The 18,867-nt window shown below is 37.2% G+C and overlaps 1 protein-coding gene across 4 annotated transcripts in view; it reads left to right on the forward strand.

Moving 5' to 3' along the window:
* Positions 1-18,867, forward strand: part of TRHDE (thyrotropin releasing hormone degrading enzyme) — a 208,250-nt gene that overhangs the window by 159,236 nt on the left and 30,147 nt on the right. For all 4 annotated transcript variants that reach the window (XM_080576967.1, XM_080576968.1, XM_080576969.1 and 1 more), the window contains exons 11-12: positions 4,431-4,564; positions 4,663-4,718. In XM_080576967.1, coding sequence (XP_080433093.1) covers positions 4,431-4,564; positions 4,663-4,718 — 190 coding nt within the window. The remainder of the gene's footprint in view (positions 1-4,430; positions 4,565-4,662; positions 4,719-18,867) is intronic.

The following is an 18,867-nucleotide window of genomic DNA, read 5'->3' on the forward strand; positions in this document are numbered from 1 at the left end:
TTCTTGGTCAGGAAATTTTCTCTTGCTGCTCTTGGCATGAAATTGTGTTCGTCTCATGCAGTTCTTTTTACAGGAAAATGGAGTCAGTTCTACCAACAGTGATTCCACCAGCATAAACCAATTTCCCAGTGTGCTAGGGGTTGCGTAAAATGAAAAGTTAAACGAAAATAACAACTGTGAGTCTGAACACTTGAAGTGGTAGTAGAACTGTCTGTAGCCCACGCTTTTGTCAGCACTGGAATAGTTTCTTGCAGAGGGTTGCCCTTCACCCAGACCTGCCTTGCAAGGTGGTCATGTTGCTGTGTGGAGGAGCAAGCTTCCATCATTCCTGCAGGTTTTGATGGAGTGGAAGTTGCAGGAGAGCTGTGAGAGCTCAAACTTCAAGCCACTTGCAGTTAGCACCAGCTGGAGGATTGTCTCACACTTCTAGAGCAGAGAAAATGAGAACCAGACCCTGACTGTTTTTTTTTTTTTTTTTTTAGTTCAAAACAAGTGTTGTAAAAATTAACCATTTCCTCCTAAATGTTTTCTATATTTATGTGGCAAAACTGGGAGTTTCAGAACAGTGTTAATTTCTGAGGTATCCAAGCAAAACATGACCATGGAAAAACCCTTTTTGATGGAAGAAGATTTAAAAAAAACCACCCTTTAATCTCAAATGCAACTGTGTATATATTTTAGAGTGAATTTTAAAAGGTGAATCAGAACCATCAAAGGTAGATTTCTTCCCAAATGAAATCTTTATTGTTGTTTAGAAAGTCGTGAATGGTTTAATATAGGGTTTGACACTGAATGACTACCTTTTCTCTAACTATAATACTTTAAATGGGAAACTAATAAATGTGTTTGTGATAAGTAGAGAAATTGCACAGGTGTATAGAAATTTTCAGAGCTATAATCACCAAGAGAAATAATTTCTTTTATAAGAAGGCATGAGGATCGACAGATTCAAACATAAAATTCCAGTAAATTATAGAGAACTACGTGGAGCACATGCATCTAACAGTCCCTTAAAATAACCACCTGCTTATATGAGCTGGAAAGGCATGAATGATTCCTGTCCTCTATTTCAGGAGAAGGTCAACACATGAATGGTCTTATCGAAAAATAATAGCATGGGGTCATGGTTGGATTTAAACTGACCAAAACAGCCATAGTGCCATCAGGCTTTGAAATGATACTGTTCTCTCTTAAAGCAGTATGTAGTGGAGGAGTTCCACAGCTGTTATTTATAAGATAGGCTATTTTAAAGTTTTCATATTTGACTGGCAAGTATCATCCAGTACTGTATTAAAACATAAGTAATTTCCTCACTGCAGAGATCAAAAAAATACAAATAGTCAAACGAGAAAAAGTTATGTGTACTTGTTTCTTTTATTAGATCTGGTCTTGAAAATTTCTATTTAATGTATTTTTTTTTTCCCCAGATATTTTTTAATGTGTGCTCATAGCCCATTTGGTAGGTTTTTAGTTGTTGTAGAGGTGCAACGATTAATCTGATATAAGTAGCTACGTTCAGCTATGGTGGCATTTAAGAGCTAGTTTGCAGAAGAAATAACATAAGCAGAAAGTAGTGCTACATTAACACAGCAGGTTCTGCTGTGTACAAGCAGTCTCTTCCTGACCCCACAAAACTCCTGAAGACCCAGGGAAATTCTAAAAGTTGTTGTTTCCCTCCACAGCCTCTCCTAGTTACAGAAGTGGGTATTTTTTCTGTTGCTTTTAAGAAATCCAAGAGATTGATTCAGAGTATAGCTGAGATTTAGCAGTGACAGGCTGTATTCACAGCACCACGCTGAGTAAATTAAATAGGATAGAGTAGATCTAGATTCAAATTCTTTCTCCTCTCCCTGTTTTACAGCAGGTATTTGAACTCAAGCCCTTCTAAGAAAGTGCTTTTAGCACTATGGTGTAAGTTGTTACGATTTTTTACAGTATGTCTGAAAAACACGTTTTTCTTTGAATAAGATAATTGAATGTACACAGGAATCAGATTTGATTCTTCTCTGTGTAGGCTGGACATGAGCAACTGGTGATTCAGCTTTCAGGGCCAGTGAAAAAACTATTTAAACAGAGAAACAACCTCAGTAGAACAGTCTAACAGAAGTTGCTTAGGACTGAGAGGCAGCCCACTGTTTAACAAACCTCCGTGGAAGGAAGGACGTTTGGTGTTAAAATTATGTTCCAAACCAAGTTGTGGGAATGCTGGAAATCAGGATTCTGCAGGGCTACAGACTAAATTCTGAGCTGGAGAGACATCTGTTTGGATGTAGGTGTCCTTGTACTTCTGGAAGGCTGAGATTAGCCACAGCCTGGCATATCTCCTTAATGAGCTGGTCCAGGTCCTCATCCAGGTCCTCATACAGTTTGATCGCCTTGTACCTTTCACTTTTAACTACCTATGTCTCTCCACCTAACACTTTGCTTACCTTTTTCAAGGCTGGGAATCAGGCAGAGTTGTAGGACTTAGTTCTGTTTTTTCTTTTCTTTTCTTTTCTTTTCTTTTCTTTTCTTTTCTTTTCTTTTCTTTTCTTTTCTTTTCTTTTCTTTTCTTTTCTTTTCTTTTCTTTTCTTTTCTTTTCTTTTCTTTTCTTTTCTTTTCTTTTCTTTTCTTTTCTTTTCTTTTCTTTTCTTTTCTTTTCTTTTCTTTTCTCTTCTCTTCTCTTCTCTTCTCTTCTCTTCTCTTCTCTTCTCTTCTCTTCTCTTCTCTTCTCTTCTCTTCTCTTCTCTTCTCTTCTCTTCTCTTCTCTTCTCTTCTCTTCTCTTCTCTTCTCTTCTCTTCTCTTCTCTTCTCTTCTCTTCTCTTCTCTTCTCTTCTCTTTCTTTTCTTTCTTTTCTCTTTTTTCTTTTTTTTTCTTTTTTTTTCTTTTTTTTTTTTTTTCCACAGTCCTATTTCTGCATATAAAGGACATGTCAGTACTTAATCAAAGATAACTAATACAGTGGTCTGTATGTTTTTTTATCAATCATTTACATAATTAGTCTGAGTCGGTGCAAGTCAATTAGACAAACCCTAAAAGAACGGTAAAAATTTAATCGAATAGCCAACAACTGAGTTATTTTAGGCTTAATATTTCTAAGAAGGGAACTTTTAAGAGATTTTAATGATGTCAGAGCTACCTAGGTGAGAAGACGACTTTCTTTTTTAATCCTTCAGCTTTTTATCTGAATTCATGTGCATAAAGCAGCTCTATGACTTTAAAGATAAACACATAATTAGGTGTTTTTAGGATTGTATCTCACTGCTTTTCGTATTCTTTGCACCTTAAGACTGCAGTTATTTCTGTGTTTGCTAGAGATATTTAGTCAAGGGAGAAGCATAACTTTTATCTATAGTTCTAGTCATCTATTATTTCCTCAGAAATTACTTTTTTACAAGAAAGGCTGTAAACAAATCCATTTCTCTAGTAAGTCTAGGAACTAGATGGTGTATGTGAATTGTTAAGACCATATTGTTAACTTGTTTTTTTCCATTTGTTACTTTCAAAGAATTCAAGCATACCAAACAATTTCCTGTTGGAATTACATTTGAAACAAATATGGCATATTTCTTTTTTATTTTTAAAATACATGAGGAGCATAAATATGTCAAGAGCATAAACACTGGTTTTACTATAGTAGAAAAAACATTGCTGAATTTTTAGAGTTCTCTCTCATAATCAGTTATGTCAGAATAATTTGCTAAATTGAAGGATTATTCAAGAAACATATAAGCCTGATGCTTCATTCTATGATGATTCTTCCCATAGTGAAAAAAGCATGTGCTGTGTGTTCCAAGTGTTTTTGTTGTTGGAATCCCTACTTCTGTGAATAGTGATGGACTGGCTGACTTCTAGCTTGTACAAATACTGGAATAAATTCATACTTTCAGCCCCTAAGTGCTTACGTAAAAAGAGGGGAAAGAGGAAAAATGGGTTAGTTGATACAAGGTTAATAGGTATAGTTCTAGAGGAGAGCAGTGGTTAGTAGCTTGTAACTCTATAACTGGAAATACTTTAATTTAAAATCCAGTAACAGAAGCTTTATTGACTACATGCAGAAACACTTAAGATTTTTTATTTATTTATTTATTTTGAATCACAGGTTCAGTTTTCTTTCTGTAGCAAATCCGTTGAATAATAGAATTGTACTTTGATAAAGCTGCTGTAGCAGGGCCAGCGTCAGGGTACCAGACTTAAACGGGCACTTGGATAAATGCTATTAGCTGCAAAAAGACCCTTGGAGTTCTTTGTGGATAAAAGGTCTCAGTAGAAGCCTCAGCTGGCGTTTCTACATAAAACAGATAAAGAAAAATATTAATTAACCCCACTGCTTTTGTTAGTCTTTGAATCAATTTTACTACCTTTCTGCAGAAAGAATTTAACAAATATGTTTTTAGAATTTTTAAATTCAAAACCAAGTCCCATTCCTATGTTGTTCTTTGTTTCCAGAACACCACAGAATTCCTGCTTTGGAAGAGGCAAGTTGGTTGCTGGGGAACATCAACCAGACTGGCTACTTTAGAGTTAATTATGATGTTAGGAATTGGAGGCTGCTAATTAATCAACTAACAAGGAACCATGAGGTAAGTTCCTCTTCTTAGCCCTAAAATCAGCTTTTATATGTGAACGTTCACTATTTCATCACCCTAAATGATTCCATTTTTCTGGTTGCTCCTCATAGGTTATCTCTGTCAGTAATCGAGCAGGCTTGATCGATGATGCATTCAATCTAGCCAGGTATGTTTGCCTGAAGATAATTTATCTTCAAATACATTATTGCAACAACTCATACAATCATTAGCTCAGCAGCTGAGTGCATTTTGAAGTTAAATATGTTTTAAACACACTTTAGTTCTCTTCCCTTGCCTTTTTTTGTATGGTGCATAAACATGGTCTGTAGCACACTCTTGATCAATAATTGCCATAGGGTATTTCCGAGTCTAGAGAGGTCTGATCAATTTTGCAGCAAGTTCAATTTAACACTTTGGAGGTAAATAATCTTTTTCCACTTTCTTTAATGAACAAGGAATGTTTTTTTTTCCTTCTGTTTCTCCCTAAAGCACCCATTCTCTCCTCCTCTCCCTCCAGCCCAACCCCTCCCCCCCCCCCCCACCCCCGCTTTTTTTACTAAGCATGCCTTGTGCTGTATTTTATTTGTGATGGAAGGCACCTTCAAGCTTCAGGAATTTTTTTTGCCCTGACTTATGCTGTTATATCATTTTTCCAATATCCTTCTTTTCTTGTAGTCTGCTGGAACAGACTCTTTTTCCACATGACGTTTTTCACACAGAATGTAAAGTCAGAGTTCTGTTGACCATTTCTGGAATTTATACAGCTTTTTGTGTTTTATTATGACCAGAGTTATGTAATTAACATGTATAGTGCTGGTTAGGTAATGCCTTCTTTATGAATTGAGACAATGAAATCGTTCCTGTTTTGAAGTCAATACATCCAATATGTTGGTAGTCAAAGTGAAGAATGAGAAGAAAGTAGTGGAACTTTTCAAATTTTGAGATTGTTGAGGTCCCTGGGAACACTGCATCAGTAAAACACTATGATGTCAAAGGCTGTGTGAAAAGAATTCCTGATGTTACTGGCTTTTCCGTTTGCTAACGTATTTATAGGCATATTTGAGCAGGGGCTTGCAAGAATTGGCAGTACTGAGGTACATTTCACTAGAAATGGTCACCAGAGATTTTTTGAGATTCAGGCACAATGTCACACAGAAATTATGGCTCAGTGATTTTCCAGCTTCACTGCAGTAAAAAACAGTTTTGTGCCCTACCACTCTGTTCCTGCTGCCTGTGCTAGCCTGAATATATGACATAAACTAGTAATTAGCCCTTACTTAATAGCCCAGAGATGTAGTAGAGAAGTAGGTATGACAGGGAGAGGAAGAGCCCCCTTTTGCTTTTTGCACTGCCTTTCACTCTTGCCTTGTATCCTCTTCCCATTGGCAATGTTACAGAGTTATAAATAGGTTATCATTTCAGTGGACCGTGACCCATGTACTCCTTGGCTAGTAGAATACTGCAGAATATTCTGAAATACCTAGACTATTGGAAGAACTAATACATATTCAGTCGGGTAACAGTCTGTTCCTTTTTTTTTTTTTTTTTTTTTTTTGGCACCTCAGAGATGCTTTATGTCTAATAAAACTGAAATAATTTGCAGTTATGCAAAATCAGTATGTGGCTTTCTTCTTTCTCCATCAACTGAATGCAGTCATATGTGGCTTGACTTTAGAGAAAATCTAGGCATTGAAAAAAGCTGTTTCTTAAGCTGATTCCTGTAGGTAGGTGTTTTTCTTCTGAGTCAGTACTGAGCCACTGCTCTAGAATGTATTCTTCATAAAACATAAAGGCAAGGTCTTGATTAAAGGCCCAACCTGCATAGTCTGGCCAAATTTTTCTACCTAAAAAACACCCAGACGTTAGAATAAGAAACATGTTTTCAAACATAGTTTCCAAAGCAGTTTTATGGATATTGGATCCTGCTGCTTTTTCACAGGTAACTATGCCGGAACACTGAGTTTTTTTGCAAAATTTCATGTTGTAAAAACTTGGCTTTCTTCTATTAATGGTGAACTGCAGTGGATGGCTACTGCATTTGTTACTCATACACCATGGAAAAAAGTAGTTGAGCTAAATATTTACGCTGTAAACCCATTTGTATATGTAGATACTACATAAGCAGAAATATTCTTCTAAAGGGGATGCACAGATAGGTTCCTGCTTCTTTTAAACTTCTGACTCTGGTTAGTAGTACTGTCTTGAATATATGCCTTACAAGCAGGTCTGTGTGTGACAGATTTGGTTGAAGGAGAGATCTAGAGAAGCAGAAAAGCATATTTGCAAATAGATTTATAGTTAGTATTCAAAGAATAGCAATAAGATATGTGGACTTGACTAAAAGTGGTAGATAGGGTATACTGTTATCTTTTTTTTTTTTTTTTACTTCATCTATCATCTTTCTAAAGAAATAATAATAATAAAAAAGTAACTATACTTAAGTATAGTTATGTTTAAGATACTCTAATTGGCTGGCTAGCTGTATGGTACCTTTCTAAGAAGTGTTTGGCATTTTTTTTCTTTTCATTTCCTCTCTCCCAGGCAAAGACAGACCAGGAGTAGACCTACTTCTTTCTCTGCTCCTTTACCATGAGCAGTACTAGAGAAGCATTGAGAGTCTGTTAGAAGAGGAGTGTTTTGGGGCAGACCTTGGGAGCAGAGCACCTGAACTTCTGGGTGTATGAAAGTGCATGTGAAAGCTCTTGTGGGGACAAGCCGTGGAGTCGCACGCTGATGCTGCAGTACAGCACAGCAGCTCTGCTGTGACAGATGCACAGCAGCATCCCAAAAACAAGCTCTGAGGGCTATCAAAATGACACAGAACCTTTCAGTTTCCTCAAAAAGTCCATGTTCAAAAGGCCACCATTAGCCTAAAGGCAGCCTAGCTTTCCCCTCTTGGCTGCAAAGCACAGTTCAGAAAATCGCTTCGCTTTTTGTCAGAGCAGTACTACGCTTTGCATGTTACTAGCCTTGTGGATGTAGCGCTGATTCTATCTCATGTCCAAGGCACAGAATGCGTTTCTCCCTCCCAGTATAATGTTACATGGTGGGGAGATTAAAAACAGGCAATTGTCTCTGACTGCTACATGAGAAAAGGTGAGTAACCTTATTGACCAGTCACAGAGGTAGTAATTGGTAGTTTAGACTGACTTCAGAGAAGACTGGCTGTTTTAAAGCATAGTTGTGTCCTCTGATGTGGTCCCTAGTGGTACTGATGGGTTATCATCTTTTCTACCACTATAAACGTACGTGTTGAGGGAGAGAACTGTGGAATACATACTTTTATTTTAACCCCTACATATTATTTTCAGTAATAAAATAATGCATAAATGACTTAAATCCACACTTGTCCTTTTAAAAACAATTTCCAACATAAGCAAATAGACTGTATTTCTTCAAAATGCCCCATCCTTCATAGAGATTTCTGAAGTACTCCCTAGTGTGTTGTTCAACTTGATACAGATAATGTCCATTCCACAGCAGAAAGGTTTGACTCAATTCTTCCAGTGTCCTAATATGGTAAGTCTTGATATGATATTCCTATATATTAATGTTAATTGATTTTGTTTCTGAAACAAGTACAGATCTTATTTTTAGTAAAATTTTATAACATTGAGATCTGGAGAAAGCTGAAAGAATATAATTTATTTTGGAGATTTTATTCTTCCAAAATGTTTGCTATCCTTTTATTGTCCAGCATAATGATTTCTCAAAAATAAACATAAATGAATCGTTACCTCCAAGGAATACATTAAGCTCTATAATTTCCTAAACTTTCGCCCATTTTATATGTAAATATATTCCTTCTTCTTTCTTGGTGCATTTTGGTTCCATAAAATTAATCAAGCAGGGTTGAGCAGAATAATAACAATAAAAGAAAGCTGCAGTTTGCCCACTGTGTTTGAATTCTCACAAGCTTGTTTGTTTTTCAGATTTTTAAACATAATTCTGTTCTCAGCTCTAGTACGTGCATACACCCTGCGGATCCAGAGTGCTGTAGCCTTGGCAGTAACATAGCTTATGGAAATACATTCCCAAAATTCTTGAACAAGAACAGAACCTTGGTGCTCTCTCTTCCCTTCTTGAAGATCCTTTATCTATTTAGAATGTTTTGTAAAGGATTTCAGAACAATTTGAAACAAAGTTGATTGTAGTAAATGGGATGTATTGATGGTAGACTGATAAAGAGAAGATGAATGGAACTGTGTATCTCTTCTAAGCTTTAATAAAGGTAGTTCAGAGAGCTCCAATAAATAGTGTCATAGGAAATAAGAAAGATCCTACAGTTTCTCGAGAGTGTGAATAATGTTGTCAGCTTCTCCCGTCTTTCTCATTCCTTGGGGCAGGGTGTTAGTGAATATGTGAGGTGGAATGCTTCACACTTTACTTTAGGCGTCCCAAAGGTAGACCTATAGATCTGAGCTTGTCTCCTTGCATGGCACTGACAGATAATGGAGACAAATGCACTCCCAACCTCTCAAAGCCACATAACATGGGATAAGATAAATTACCCTCTTGAGGTTAGCAGTCTTGTGTCACCCCTAGTTCTTCCTTACTGGGCTCTAAATCTTCATATTCATCACCACTCATTAAACAGGTTAAATTAATCCAATATTACGTCAAAGAAATACGCCTGGTTTGTATTCAGTGTTAATCAGTATTGAATCAGATGATTAGATGTGATTGTGGATACTTATTTTACTCTCATCTAAAACAGTTATTGCTCGTTCCTGTTCTGGAAGAATCCATCTGTTATGTCTCTTGAACACTAACGTATATCTAATACCCCTTGTTTTTGCCTCTGCCATAGGCACTTACTGTGTTAAGGTGATAGCTGCTTGGTCTGCATGCCAGTTTCTCAGAAACAAGATTTTGATGCAGACATTCTTCCTTGCTGTTGATCATTATCTTGCCTTCTGTTCTACCATTGAAGAGGTGGAGTTCTTTGGATGCTCAGATTTTCATGACAGTTCCCTTTTGAGTCATGGGCCTAATGATGGTGTGGAACATGCCAAGACGAAACCCATTGGATACACATTAACAAAGGCCAAAGATAAAATCTGACAGTAGATTTTGCATATTTCACCGCCGTATTTCTTAACTGGATTCATGAGAAATCATAGAATCATTAAGGTTGGAAAAGATCTTCAAGATCACCTAGTCCAACTGTCCACCTACCACTAATATTGGAATATCGGCTACCATGACCATGTCCCTAAGTACCACATCTACCCTTTCCTTAGACACCCCGGGGATGGTGACTCCACCACTTTCCTGGGCAACCCGTTCCAATGCCTAAATACCCTTTCTGAGAAGAAAATTTTCCTAATATCTGTTCTATAACCTTCCCTGGCACCAAGGTCAGGCTGACAGGCCTGTAGGTGCCCTGGATTCTCCTTACGACCTTTCTTATCGATGAGTGTCACACTAGCAAGTTTCCAGTCATCTGGGACATCTCTGATTGACCAGGACTGTTGATAGAAGGTGGAAAGCAGCTCTGCAATCATGTCTGGCAGCTGAAGTGAAGTGGTGTTCTTAAATATATGTTCTTCTGCTCCAGGGATGCTTCTGTGTCCACATAAGTCTTTGTTGCTTCTTCGTGGCATTCAGTTCTGTGAGCATGGTTTGGAAACCAGAGAATAGGAGAGAAAGTCTGGAATGCAGTGGAAAACATAGCTCAGTATCTCTATGACAGTCACACCAATACATGGTGTGACTGACAGTGACTCGGTCTTTGAGGAAGTGGGTGGGAGGATTAGTAGACCTGAGGGAAGACGGTTCTTACGGGCAGCAAAGGAAACAGCCTGGCCATTTTGCAGTGCTGTCTGTTTCCTATCACAGATTAGGGGAGAGAAGATGCTGTAGTCTACAGATTAAGATTTTTTAAGGACAGCAAAACCTGTCCCTTTAACTTCACAAATACAGAGAGCTACGTCAGAAATAAGCAATGACAAAAGCATACCTTCAGAATTATCTATGAACTAAGCAGCTTCCTTCTTCAGAAGGCTTTCATGAAAGTTCCTCTCTCTCAGAATTTCATTCAGCAGGCCAAAATCAGGAGCCTGGTGCAGGTATGTGATGAGTTATAGTAATTGTTTTCCTTCCTCTAATCAGTTCTTGACTTGCTTCTTTCCAAATTCTGAGTTCTGCTGACTCTAGAAAGCCAAAGTCTGAGGGTAAGGGGAAAGGCAGTGTCAACCTACCTTTTGATACATAAATTCAGATTCTTTCCCTGCTTTTGCTTCAGATTTCTTCCCCTGCACTTAGTAGAGTTTTTAATGTCCAGAATGTTCTCTCAGCACCAGTGCATCCCTGAAATGTGTTGTACAATTTGCTTCACTGCGCTTAACTACACAACAGAATCAGATGCAAAAATGATACATAACTCCAATAGCAAGAATTGATTTTTCGCATGCTTACTGTCAAGAGTCACTTTAATTCTTCTTTTATGAACATATGCAAACATAAGCTGAAACGTGTATCTCCATGTAAAGCAGATATCAAGGCTGTGCTATGTCACAGAACATATGGACCGACATACAGCATATAGAATGAATGATGGCTACCTTAAAATATTTGTGGCTTCTATTTCCTTTGAAAAAGGCGCAGCTGCTATGGCCCATTGAGAGAGTATTTATGTCAAAGAAAATACAACAACTCTTGTAGGAAGCAGTATCTAAATCAATTGCTTGTGCGTCGAACCACCACCACAATTTGTGACAGTGAAAAAGAGTTTCTGTGGCATCTGCTGAAATAATTTTGATGAGGCCTCATTTATTAAAATAGTAAATCTATACCACTATTAATCAAGCATGATATAAACTATCGATCTAATACTCACTCCATTAACTAGTACTCAGAGGCACTAATTAAGGCAGCTGCTTAGCATATCTGTTTTTTGTATATGTTGAATTATCAGCAAATGCTACGAGGAGTAATAATGAGGGTTGGGGTTAAACTGCACAGTTTATTCATTTAAATGGACACTATATGAATGTTGGGTTTATGAATAAGCCAAGTCAAACAAGGTCAACAACCCTGGATATGGCTGCTGAAATTTGGAAACATTTTGAAGTACAGCAATTAGGCCAGATGAGAACTCTCACTCTTGTTGCTACTTATTATCTAGACCCAGCATTTTAAATGGGGCCTTGAATACCTTGACTTTTCCTGACATTACAAAACACAGGACTTCAAGTAACACAATCAATTGTAACATGGAACCAATTATCCTAGATATGTTGGAAGACTTCAAATGCTACAATAAATGAAATCTTAACCTCTGGAGAAGGAAAACTACAATGAACATCACTTCAGCTCCATGGTTTAATTTTAATATGCACATATTTGCACCAGCAACTTCAAGAAAAAAATCCTCATATTTATCTGTAATAATTTTGGATATTATATGGAAGCATAAAAATTAGAGGTTTAATTACAGGATAACCAGAGTTGTGAGTCCCACTGCCCAGCAATTGCTTCAGTGTAAATGGTGATAATCCCCCTGCTGTTTTTTGGCACCTGTACTGTCAGTGGTTCAAATGGGGTTATTGATCTTTGCTACCAGAATTTGGCTTTTGATGTCGAGAAATAAGATCAGCTAGTAGTTAGAGAAGTGATGTTGCCACGAGTAGCTGAATGGTCAGGTGTTTTTGCCTGAATGTCAATACTCCACACCTGGGAGTTAAAGAATAAGGAGAGGGTTGGTTTGGGTTTGTTGTTGTTGTTTTTTGGGCTTTTTTAGGAAAGGAAAAGGAAAAGGAAAAGGAAAAGGAAAAGGAAAAGGAAAAGGAAAAGGAAAGGAAAGGAAAGGAAAGGAAAGGAAAGGAAAGGAAAGGAAAGGAAAGGAAAGGAAAGGAAAGGAAAGGAAAGGAAAGGAAAGGAAAGGAAAGGAAAGGAAAGGAAAGGAAAGGAAAGGAAAGGAAAGGAAAGGAAAGGAAAGGAAAGGAAAGGAAAGGAAAGGAAAGGAAAGGAAAGGAAAGGAAAGGAAAGGAAAGGAAAGGAAAGGAAAGGAAAGGAAAGGAAAGGAGGGAGGGAGATATGAACAAGTATAGTGCTTAATAATAATTCTGACTTTGCTCAAACATACTCTTATGGACGTCATTGCTCATTGAAAACTTAAGGAGTAGAAGGGCTGTTTCATTCTGCCCCTCCCAAAAAATCATCACGAAAGAAAATAAATAATACTTTTAATAACTGAGTTATGTGAAATTGACCTCTACTAGCCCCTGAAATACATTCAGATTGCACCAGTTAATTTAAGTGAGTGGCTCACTTCTCCAAAATCAGTTTGGCAATGATGAAAAACATGACATTACCCAACTTAATTTTAAACAGTAATATCATTCCTTTTCATCTTGCACTCTTCCTCTGTTTTAATTCCTTTTTTTTTTTTTTTTTTTCACCCCATATTGGAAAGAAGAGGAAAGGAGAGATACTAAACCCAGTTTAAGGAAAATTTTTGTTGTATTTTTGCCAGTTTTTAAAGGTTTGGGTGTTGGGTTTTTTTTTTTTTTCCTCTTTTGTAACAGAGGTGATTAATTAAAATTAACATTAGCCTTTGCTTATTTGGCAACTCTAAATCTATGCAAGATAATTTAAACCATGTGATTACTCTGATAATTGCAATGAATTCGAACTGTTCTATGAAGGATGCTTAAAATGCTCTTGTGTGGAGCTAAATGTCACTTGAAGAGTCCTCAGATATTTTGCATGTAAGAAAACATAATAATAAGCATGCTTCACTTAAAACTGTCATACTCTCTGAATCCTTTGATGTTGGAGAGGTTGAATGCTGATTAAATTTAGCACTTAAAATGGGCTTGTTAGCCAAATGGTCCTGTTATACTTATCAAAATGCAGATGTGCATTCCTGTACTAGTTATGTGGAAGTCTACAGCTGTTACAAATAATAGTGCCTCCATTAAGTCACACTGGATGTCTTAGAAAAGCAGAGTCTTTGTCTGGACCTAAGTCAGCCCAACTTTCAGAGTGGAAGATGAGGTAGACCAGGCTTTTACACTCAAGTTCCCTGAGACTTCGTTACAGATTGCTCATTAGCCTTCTATGAGAAAGCATTATTTTTCCAGCTTTCTTTCCTGAATACGCATGGCAGGCATCTTAAGTTTTTAATCTTTCAATTTCTAGGCTTGTAGAAGTGAGACGTTTCTTCTCAGAAAGAGCAGTCAGGCATTGGAACAGGTTGCCCAGGGAAGTGGTGGCACCACCATTCCTGGGAGTGTTCAAGGAAAGGTTGGACCTGGTGCTTAGGGACGTGGTTTAGTGGGTGACATTGGTGGTAGGGGGACGGTAGGACCAGATGATCTTGAAGGTCTTTTTCAACCTTAATGATTCTATGATTCTAAGTGGAAGGTGACATACATGACTACAGGAGTTTACTTCCCTGTTGCATGAGTTGCCTTGCTGAAAGCTTGTTTTCTGTGTCTGGGTTCAACGTATCGGTTCTGCCACAGCATTGCTGTTAAAGCAATGTGGGAAAATATATCCTGAATACATCAACAGGGGCCCCAGTCCTCAGTACTTCCAGAAGAAATGAGTAGGGTTAGAAAAAGCCAAACACAGTTAAGTTTCTCAGTGACTCAGTCTAATTCAGACACTTAACCATTAAGGTAAAAGAATGAGTCAATGAATAAGAATCCAATTTATTTTAAACTGTGGGATAAGCTCATTAACTTTGTGGGTTAATGAGTATATCATTAATTATTCATATATTATGCATGCACAGAAACAGAACTCATGTTAATCTGAATTGCATATCTATGTTCTGAAGAGCTGTTTTTTTCCCCTTTGAAATTATCCAAACAGAAAGCTAGTCATGCTTTACACATTTCATAGGAAACAGATGATGCAGGGTAAGTTTTAAATCAGTGGCAAGTAAATCATCTCATTTCCATTGTTTCAACAATGTCTATCTGTTTGCTGCCAGCGTGGATTTTCTAATTTTGATTTAAACACATGACTTATAATGACTTTGTTGGGTGGTGGGACTAAGGGATTTATGGTGCACTTGTATATGGGACTCTCATCACTGTACGGCAACCCTGTCATTTTTGTGGCAGAGTCTGTTTGACTTGTGCTGGATTTATGATGGAAATAATTCAGAACAGAGTAATAATTTTCCCTTGACAATTACACTACCATTTGGTACTTTGTCCCTAAGGGGAAAATGAATGTGCTGGGATCTGTCCATAAGTTCAGTGGCTCAGTGTAAAGAACAAATCAAGGTCAGAATGCAGCTGAATACACACTGATGTTTCATAATATAATCTAGATCTCTAGCTTTTATCTGACTCATTAACAGCTCATGTAATTTAAAGATTATTTTTGCTTGGTATGGGATTTTTAGTGGGAATTCTTTGTGAGGGATATTTCATTGCCACGTTCAGTACTTTCTATTCATTGCCTCTTTATAGCAATGGCAACTGTAGCAGCTTCTTCGGTGTAAGCAGAATACTAGCTTGTTAAAGGGTTGGTGCTTATGATATTATATAATGTCCTACTCCACTTTATATATATATATTACTTTTGAGAGGTCTTTATCTGCCTCTGCCCTTATCATAAAAATGGGGAATAACCTTTTCACCACACTTTGTCAGCAGCCTCTTTAGACATGAAAAACCTGCTGGGCCAGAATGTTTGTCTAGAGATAATTTGTCTAATAACTAAAACAAATCTCTTTTCTTGCCCGTGTTCTTTTTCTCCCGTTTAGTTCAGCAGGTGACTGAAATCCAGGAACGCAGATGATAAAACAAACCTTATGTTTTGCCATGTTTCTGATTGATGCTAAAGTTCTCATGTGTTAACAGTGGCTACAGAGAGATTGACATAATGGTAAACAGAAGGATAAGGACAATTGTATTGAAAGTGATAAAACAGCCATGGTTCTTAAATGTAATTATTCTGATTAAATTTTGCTTTTGTAGGCATGTCCTTTTAAATAGCTCAGTATGAAGGAGGCTGGCTAAGAGATGGCTTGTAGAGACTCTTTTCTAAGCATTGGCTCATTTCTATGTGACCAGTGATGCCAATAAAAAAAACTCTAACCTAGAATAAAGGCCCCAGCTTTTTATGTTTTATAATGAAGCTGCATAAATAACATTTAATTTTAGGATATGTACATGGATCTGCTAGTACTCTTCCATGAATATGTACTGGGAGAAGGACCAGAATTAGAATATTATTACCATGCCTCTGGGAAGAGGAGCACTGAAATTATAGTGCTCCTATGATATTCATTCCTAGATGCCTACAAAAATGAAGTCAGACAAATTTCTGTCAGAAATGGCATTGATATGAATCTACCTTGGTTAGGGAAGGGACTAAGCAAGTTCTTAAGGTTGCTTTCAACCTTTTCATTCTGGGTGCTGTATGTGAAGTTTTGTAAAGTCTTTAACCTGCGCTTGAGAAATGCTTAACCTGAACATTGCTTTGCATTCAGCCACTGTTTATGAATCAACAGCGGTTGGCCCGAGCATTTTATATGCTGCATACTTGCCATGGCTATCCCAGATTCCTGTGCAGAGTTTTGGTTGCAGATACGTTCTTGCTAAGATTCTCAGATGGCTGCTTGATACACACTGGGAGAAACAATATGATTGTCTCAGACCAGTCATAAGATTTGTCATCACAATGTTTCTGTAGTATTTATGTTTGTTACGTGGTTTTGGTATAGCCTATAATCAGTTATTCCCTGAGTGACAGACAATATTTCAGTTTTCCTCTGAGATGGCTAGGCAGGAGAAGAACCTCATCTCTTAGCCTGTGCTCTGTCACATTTGGACTTTGGCAGACAATATCTGATGGTATTTTTTGCTGGACTTTAAAGATAGCAATATGATTGATAGCCAAAAAGACACAAGGAAAAAAGGATTTCTGTAACTGACCTTCCAGTGTCATTGTTGGAAAAGACTGATAAACCAAGCTGCATGTGTAGAGTATGTACAAAGCTTAACTTAGGTTATTTTCTGCATACCTTTGAGTAAGTAATAGCAGACAATTATATGACAGTGAAATTATCTTCTTCCCCTTGTTGGGAAAGTTGCTGCTGTTACTTTTCTTTTCATTGTAATCTACTACAAGGACTTCCTTTCATCCCTGACCCAACCCTCAGGATTGATTCTGTTGATCTGAGGAGTGGATTTCAATGATATTATGCATAAGTGTTCTTTAGGAGTCAAATGCAGAAAGAGAAGGAATTTTGTGAGGAAACAGGAATAACACAGTCTTTGCCATAATCTGATAAATTTGGAAGTTAGAAACAGTGAGGTGATGAGAGCAGCAGTTTCCATTGTGAACAGGATGAGTAGCATCACAAAGAATCACAATTATAAAAGAGATTAGGAAGGCCAAAAGCTCATGGATAAGTAAAAGATCTCTTTGAGTTCATTTCTGATATTTCTTTATGAAGAAGTTAAACTTAAAACAAAAATAAATCTGGTTGTTTTGCAGTGATGATTCCTCTTATGTGCTTAGTATAGAGACACTTAATTTAAACATGATCCTAAATGTCCATTAGCACAGATACAATAAACATTCATCTGTTTATTCCTTAAGCAGCATGTTTCCTAGGGCCGTTCCTCTTGTTCCTCGCTCCACACTTTGTCATGGTAATCAAATTATCAGTAGCTATAATAACAAAACCCATAGTTACGTATATGCAACTTTAAGCTAGTTGACCTATTTGCGAACATTCTTCCCAAGGCATTTCAATCTGCAGTCGATCCAGCTTGCTTCTGGCTCCATTGACTATAGTTATACAAAGTAATAAGACCTAGGACTCACCTTGGTGATATTCTGCTGCTTCAGAAATAACAAAGGCCTATAAAAATGAAATAATTCCTCTCACTTTCTCTGACTTCACATGCATTGAACTCTGTCCACTACCCACTCTGAGAGCTCCATTCTTATTTCACATCTGTTCAGTTCCTGAGTGACTCGGTGAACTCCCCAAGTGATCTTGTTTTTCCTGCTTGAGTCTGTGCTGTAACTGGAGCTGAGAACAGCCTTGCTGACAAAATGAGGACAAAGATGACATGAAGCATACCAGAGAGTGGGTCATCACGAGGACAGGGGATAGATCATTTTGAAAACTGATACATGAACTCGCATCTTTCCCAAGAATTCAAAGGGAAAAGGACATAATCCTGAGAGAGTAAGAATCACAATGACTTGCATGGATGTGGTGCAATTTGTAAGGAAACTGTGGATTTGAACCATACCAAAAAGAGCAGTCTATTTCAAAGATTTTAGCTTGGTAGTTCTTTTTATGCTGTTACAGCTGAGGTCAGGATTTATCTAAACACGTATGTATTGGTTCATTTCTATAATAATCTGTAATTTTCTTTCTTTGCTGTACTAAACATTCAAAGTATGCATCTTTTTCCCTAGGCAGTGATAGAAATTAAGGGGACCATTGGCAACCAACAGGGACAACAATAGTCTGTGAAGATATTTCATATTGTAGCCTATGTTAATTTGAAGCTGGTGGAATCCAACGTCCTGATTTTAAGTGTTTAATGAAACAAAATCATTATCTTCTGTCTAGGCAGGTAGAAAACTCCTGTGGGATTTAAACACATGTATCAGGAGAAGAATAGATCTGTGTGTTTCTGGCAAGTTCACACCTACAGGGTTACACTTTGTTTCTGCAATCTGTATAGTTAAGAAAAAATGCTGTTTTGAAAAAGAAAATGAGTGCAAATCCTAAAACTTGATGTTTCCAGTACTTGGTTCTAAAAAGCAGCTTCCAAATGCTTGTGTCTGTATTGCACTTTACTTGTAAAGCTATTCATTTTAAAAACCTTCTTGAAACCCTGCTGAACTCTTTTTCCTTGCAGGGAGAGGTCTTTTCTTCCAGTAAAAGAATAGGACAAAATTCTAGCAGATTGATAAATAAACATTTAGAAAAACATAGTTTATATGGAAAGTGCTGAAACATTCTTAACCAAAATAATATCATTGGATACTATTTCAGTTTGATAAAGTAAATTATTCCAAAATGGCTAGAAGACAAGGCAGCTATGAAGGAGAGAGAAAGGAGAAGGGAAGAAAACTCTGAAGCTAAAAGATGCTTTTTCACTATTAGATCTTCCCAGTTGCCTGTGGCCAATTGAAATGTTCTCTGAAACAAAATACCTCAGGTCGTTGATTTTATGCAGATTGCTTTCTATCTTATATATTAGCAAAACAACACCTTCATTTTTTTTCAATATACAGTCAGTTACTTCATTATTCATATATTTTATTGCTACTAGAATCTATATAAATTAGGGATACTTTGTCTAGTTTTCTTTCAT

The sequence above is a fragment of the Anser brachyrhynchus genome (assembly GCF_964034855.1).
Source record: "Anser brachyrhynchus genome assembly, chromosome: 1".
NCBI lineage: Eukaryota > Metazoa > Chordata > Aves > Anseriformes > Anatidae > Anser > Anser brachyrhynchus.